Genomic DNA, 6,630 nt, shown 5'->3' with positions numbered 1-6,630 from the left:
GCAGGTCTCGAACCCGCGGGCTCAGGCAATCCACTCACCTCAGCCTCCCAAAGCGCGGGATTACAGGCTGAGCCACTAAGCCTGGCTGGAGTCTCACTCTTATCGCCTAGGCTGGAGTGTAGTGGTGTGTTCACAGCCACTGTAGCCTTGGCCTGCTGGGCTTAAGCAATCCTTCTGCCTTGGCCTTCCAAGTAGTTGGAACTACAGGTGTACGCCACCATGCCCAGCTATTTTTCTGTGTGTGATTTATTGTAGAGACGAGTTTTCACTAAGTTGCCCAGGCTGGTCTTGAATCCCCAGACACAGGCAATCTTCTTGCCTTCGCCTTCCAAAGTGCTGGGATTACAGGCTGAGCCACGGCGCCCAGCCTGGGTTAATTTCTTAATAATACCACCTCATTGTCATGGGGTTGCTATGAAGACTGAAGGATAATTTATGTTAAGTGCCTGAAATAGCACCTGGTACATAAAAACATAGTAAATGAAAGTTCTCCTGGATTTATTAGTATTTGTGATAAAAAGCTGAATATCTGGCCTCTGGTTGGGAATGTTGGCCCTTTTTTATAGCATTGTTTCCATAGAAAATAACATTTCATATATTTTGATACAAGTCTTTTTGTTTAGAAGGGCCATTTATGAGCTGAAAAAATTAAAGGAATTTAAATTTCTCTTAAGTTTAAATTTACAAATAAGATTAAAAAACGTGTTTTACACCTTAACAGTAGCTTTAGTACCTTTATATCCTTCATTTTCTGCTTTTCAAAATTGCCAATAGTTTCCTCCAAATGACGACTTGTTCGAGTTGCAGCAATTGTAGCTCTATGTAATTCAGTTTCTGCCTACAGAAGTATTTCGCACACAAAGATATAAAAAAATCTAATCAGAATACATTCAGTTGAGTATTTAAATGTCATCATTAAAGTACTGGCTTTTAGACATAACTGTAAGTTGTTCAGTACATTTTACCACATATAATAAGGTGATCTATATAAGCACATGGAAATAACAAACTTTAAGTCATTAAGTAACATGATTCAGGTTCTCAAAACAACAAAAATCCTTCCCTTTCTTTTTACACATTTTCTCTATTACCCTTGGATGACTGACTGTGAAGTCATTTTCTGTATTTTCTACGACTTCCATCTGTTTCACTGTTTGTGCTATTTCTCATAAGATCCTTTTTTTTCTGTTTCTCTCCCCTTTAGCCATTTCTCCCTTAGAATGAAAGGACTTTTTGACTTAGTAACAAGTATTTTCAGTTTTTCCCATTACAGGTTGTTTCTCAATTTGTACAGTACAATAATGTTTATCTCACAGAACTATTGTATGGATTAAATGAGACAGTCTTTGTGAAGGACAAGGGAAAGTGGCACATAGCAGAAAGATCTACAGCTATCAGTTTCCACAGCTAAAAATCTGTGATTTATTCTTCTTTTATAATTATAATATTGAGGTACTTTGGGCTAGCAGGTATATAACTGAAGAGTCTTTCTACCTTGTTGACTTTTACTAGTTCTTCAAATGCATAAGATATTTCAAATTCTGTAACATCCTATCACATGGAGTAGAAAATACACTGTACATATTGATTTCAATTTGTAGATTTTTCTTTATAAGCTGACAAGATTAAATTGTTTCTATTTAATGTGTATTAAGAAACACATATACTTGTAAGTCATAAATCAGAGGGTAAGTCTAATGCTTTGCTTCAGATACTCTGATAGTAGTCATAATCTCTAGTTCTGTATTGTACAGTCAATATTGTGGCCACTAGCTACATGTGGCTCTTTATATTTAAATTAATTACAATTAAATATAAACTTTAAAATTGTTTCCTAAGTTGCTCTAGTTGCATCTTAAGAGCCATCTATCGCTGGTGGCTACAGTACTGTCAAGTGCAGCACATTTCCAATCTCATCATGTATTTCTCCTTAAGCATCTCCTTCTTTAGGACACTAGTTGCCCAAAAGCATTTAAAATTTTTTTCTTAAATAGTTAAAGTAGAATTTTAAAAAAGATATGGCCCAACATTCTAATTACATTCTTCCTAGTAAAGTTTTGTTTTCTATGCTAGAATTATATTTACTTAAGTCTCATATATCATCATTTAATAATTAATCATGGGAAAAACTTGCATTTGTCATCAAAGTTTTGTGATATGTTATAATATTGTGATATTTAGCCCTTGAAACAAAATGTATAAATTGAAACAAGTAAAAAGGTTTACTGTAAGGATCCATTTCTTGACATGCCATTTTATTACCCACCTGTGACTGAAATTTTTCATGAAGGAAAAAAATACAAATCAAAGAAAGTATAACAAGTTTTTCAATAAATTAAAATCATATTGATTTTAAAAAATAAAATCATTTACTCATACTCATAGAATATACTCTTGCAATTAGGTTATACATTAATTATAGATATATGTTAATTATATACTCTTGCAGTTTTTTTTGTAGGGATAGGGGGGGGTCTCGAATTATTATCCAGGATGGTCTCAAATTTTTGACCTCAAATGATCCTCCCACCTCAGCCTCCCAAGGTTCTGGGATTACAGGTGTGAGCCACTATGCCCTGCCCGTCTTAACCTTCTATCACCATCCAGCAACTACAACTCATTTCTCAAAGTTTCAAATCCCTTTACTCTAGCATGGCTTCTCATCCAAAATCTACAGCTATTTTTAGCAAAGAGAATATAGATTTCTAATATTTCTTCCTTTCACTGAACATTCTTCAAAATCTTATAATGAATCAATTTGGATAGGATATAATTTTGATTAAACTACTAAAATAAAACTTCATGAATAAAGATATAAGCATATTAAATGGAATTAGCTGAGAGTTGAAAATGATTTATAAAAGGGTAAGCCCGGTTGGTGTTTCTCAAATGGTTCCAGGAAGCTTGTTTAGAAACCACCTGGGGCTGAGTTTAGGGGCTGAGCAGACAGAGCCCCTTATTTAGCATCCTCTTGTTATCGGAGGGACAGCATATTTCTTCTAAATAGGGAAATTTTAAGCATCTATCCTGGTAGCAATTCTATGATACCATGACGGGATATTTTAATCTTTATATTGAATATATTTGTATGTAGACTGTCCTTTATTTTTTGGTCTCAGGTTGTCAAAATACACAAGTGACAAATCTGAGCAAAGTGATTTAGTTGTAGCAATCATCTCTTCATGTGTATTTCTTTCCCCCGTGAGAATTCACAGACCTGCTTCATCTAGGCTTTAAGATGACCTCTCTTGCACAGCAGTGTTTACAGCAGAGCCTAAGTCGGAAAAATCTGTGTTTGAGGAATAGATTCATTTCTGTGTTGAGTGTCAATACCAATACTCCTGACTCAATCTTGCCAACATTTCAGATGTTACATTTTACTACCTTCATATACTTCCTATACCCACACCCCAGAAAAAAATAAAACAAAACAAACATTCTGATCTCTAGTTTAATTCCTAATCATGATGACATTCCCTGGCTTCTGCCTTGATCTCTAGTTATCAGTCATTAATTTTTCAGCATTCTCTGGTTTATCTGACTTGCTTAAAAACACAGCATCTATAATGTCCAGTTTGCAAATCTTAAGCCTCAAAAACTATATAGATATTCCTGTTCCAAACTCCAGTGGGCACTCCCAACCCTAAGACTGCCCATTTTTCATTATCACAAAATTGGGCTTACATACTTTTGGTCCAAGGAAGAAGAACCAAGCAACTCACACAAATCCCTGCTCAAGGGACTCCCCTCAGGAATGGAGATGTTGGAGGGAACCCCAGGTGCTCTTAAGAGCCACTGCTTATGTGGTTTCTGGCTGAGCTGGGCAGTAAAAACCTTAGGAAAGCAGCAGGGAGACAGACAAGAAAGAAAGGGAGGCTGGGCGTGGTGGCTTATGCCTATAATCCCAGCATTTTGGGAGGCCAAGGGGAGAGGATTGCCTGAGTCCATGGGTTTGAGAGTAGCCTGGGCAACTTGGTGATACCTCATCTTACAATAAATAAAAAATTAGCCAGGTGTGGTAACACACACCTGTGGTTCCAGCTACTTGGAATGCTGAGGTGGAAGGATCGCCTGAGCCTAGCAGGTCGAGGTTGCGGTGGCCATGAGCATGCCACTGCACTCCAGTGTCGGTGACAGTGAGACTTTGATTCAAAAAAAAAAAGAAAGAAAGGGGAAAACAGTTCTGACTATACCAATTGCTGGCAATTAGGGAAGTACTCTTATATGCTTTTGTTTAGACATGCACAAGACACATTCCAGTTTAAGAAACAGTCACATGTTTGGCAGTTTTCACAAAAGGCATTTTAAAAAGTCATGTTTAAGAACCTTGTTACAGTCGGGCTCGGTGGCTCAGGCTGTAATCCTGTGCCTTTGGGAGGCTGAGGTGAGTGGATTGCCTGAGCCCGCGGGTTCGAGGCCCCACCTGGGCAACTTGGCGAGACCTCATCTCTACAATAAATAAAAAATTAGCCGGTCGTGGTAGTGCGTGCCTAATTCCAGCTACTTGGAAGGCTGAGGCGGAAAGATCACCGGAGCCTAGTAGGTCGAGGCTGCAGTGGCCAGGAGTGGCCACTGCACTCTAGTCTGGGCGATAGAGTGAGACTCCAACTCCAAAAAAAAAAGAACCTTGTTACAGTAGACACTCCTATCTAGATCCCATTGTCTACAGCTTGAAACTCAATCACAATCTTAAATTTCCAGAGGATCAGCCGGGCTCGGTGGCTCAGCTTGTAATCCTGCACCTTTGGGAGGCTGAGGTGAGTGGACTGCCGGAGCCCGCGGGTTCGAGACCCGCCTGGGCAGGCGAGACCTCATCTCTACAATAAATCAAAAAAATTAGCTGGGCGTGGTAGCGTACGCCTGTAATTCCGGCTACTCGGAAGGCTGAGGCGGAAGGATCGCTGGAGCCCAGCAGGTTGAGCCTGCGGTGGCCGGGAGCGGCTACTGCACTCCAATCTGGGTGACAGAGAACCCAACTCAAAAAAAAAAAAAATTTCCAGAGGATCAGTGGCATCATTGTGGTTTCATGTAGTTGTTTTATTTTTAAAAGATGGAAGGAATTATAATGAAAAAATTCTCTTTCCTTTTCTCAAAAGCAAGGCAGAAAGGGCACTGATATATTAGGATAAATGATAGGTATTTAAACTTATAATTAACATTTAGTCATCACCCTTTGAGGAAAAAAAATCACAAATCTGAATTTACTGTATAAAAACATCTGCATTGGCGGAGTACTATGACTCATGCCTGTAATCCCAGCACTTTGTGGGTGTCTGGGGTAGAAGACTGCATGAACCTAGGAGTTTGAGACCAGCCTAGGCAACAAAGTCAGACCTTATCTTTACCCCCCCAAAAAAAAGCCAGGCATGGTGTCAAGTGTCCTGTATCCACAGCTGCTCGGGAGGCTGAGGCAGAAGGATCATCTGAGTCCTGAGTGACAGTGAAACACTCACCCAAAAAAATAAAACAAAAAACTGCATTTATGACTAAGATTTTTTTTTCCCAAACTCTATTGTGTAAAACAATATGAGGAGGTTCACCTCTTTAAAGTTAGTTAATTTTTATAGTGAGGATTCCCATGTGTTTCTTTTCAACCGTTATATTTAAATTCTCCTCTCATTTAAAAGAATGCACAATTTTTATGTGCATTTACTTCTGTACTGCATTCCTTACAAAACACTTTTTTAAAGACCAAAATTCAAAGGATACAATAACATGTCGATCAGATGGATTTCGCTGTCGTGTTCTTTCTAACTGAGTTAACTGCTTAGCTTCTTGATTCCTTGCTTTTAATGTTGCTTTGAGGTCATCCTGCAAACAGGCATTGTTTGTGAATAAAAACTTCTGATTTAAGAAATACACATATTCTGTATTAAGAATGGAAGGACATTTGTTGTTTGACCTAGCCACCATTACCACAGGAATTCTGAGTACTACACAGTTATTGTGTATCTAATTGTGTGAGAGAATGTGTGTTTAATATTTTCTCAAAATGACACAATTTTAATGCAAAACTATCACCACAAAATACATATATATGTATGTGTGTGCATATGTATAATTCTGATTTTAGTGGTGGTTACATTGGTATACATTTGTCAAAACTCAACAATCACTTAAAATAGAAGACTTCTATCATAAGAAATTATAATTCTATAAAGTTGGTTTTAAAAGTAGAACTTTGTTACACATTCAAAAAGTCTAAATGTTATCACCTGCTTTGAAACAAAAACATAAACTTATAGTCATATAATAAAGCAATTTTATATACTTCCATCATTTTTTTTTTTTTTTTTTGAGTTGGAGTCTCACTCAGTTGCCCAGACTGCAGTGCAGTGGCTGCTCCCGGCCACTGCAGCCACGACCTGCTGGGGTCCAGTGATCCTTCGCCTCAGCCTTCCAAGTAGCTGGAACTACAGGCACGTGCTACCATGCCTGGCTAATTTTTTAATTTATTTTTTGTAGAGATGAGGTCTCGCCAAGTTGTCCAGGCGGGTCTCGAACCTGCGGGCTCAGGCAGTTCACTCACTTTGGCCTCCCAAAGCGCAGGATTACAGGCTGAGCCATCGAGCCCAGCCTACTTTATCATTAAAAATATTAAATTTTTTTTTTTTTTTGAGTTGGAGTCTC

At 38.3% G+C, this 6,630-nt stretch overlaps 1 protein-coding gene across 1 annotated transcript in view; it reads right to left on the bottom strand.

The window, feature by feature from the left end:
- LOC103265243 (protein FAM92A-like) overlaps window positions 1-6,630 on the bottom strand; it is a gene marked incomplete at its 5' end in the record, with an annotated part of 22,623 nt that overhangs the window by 15,351 nt on the left and 642 nt on the right. The window contains 3 exons of the mRNA XM_008062939.1: window positions 734-838; window positions 2,267-2,272; window positions 5,710-5,811. Coding sequence (XP_008061130.1) covers window positions 734-838; window positions 2,267-2,272; window positions 5,710-5,811 — 213 coding nt within the window. The remainder of the gene's footprint in view (window positions 1-733; window positions 839-2,266; window positions 2,273-5,709; window positions 5,812-6,630) is intronic.

The sequence above is a fragment of the Carlito syrichta genome, unplaced genomic scaffold (genome assembly GCF_000164805.1).
Source record: "Carlito syrichta isolate Samal-C Ts95f unplaced genomic scaffold, Tarsius_syrichta-2.0.1 Scaffold305994, whole genome shotgun sequence".
Taxonomy (NCBI): domain Eukaryota; kingdom Metazoa; phylum Chordata; class Mammalia; order Primates; family Tarsiidae; genus Carlito; species Carlito syrichta.
This window is presented reverse-complemented; position numbering and strand designations above follow the sequence as displayed.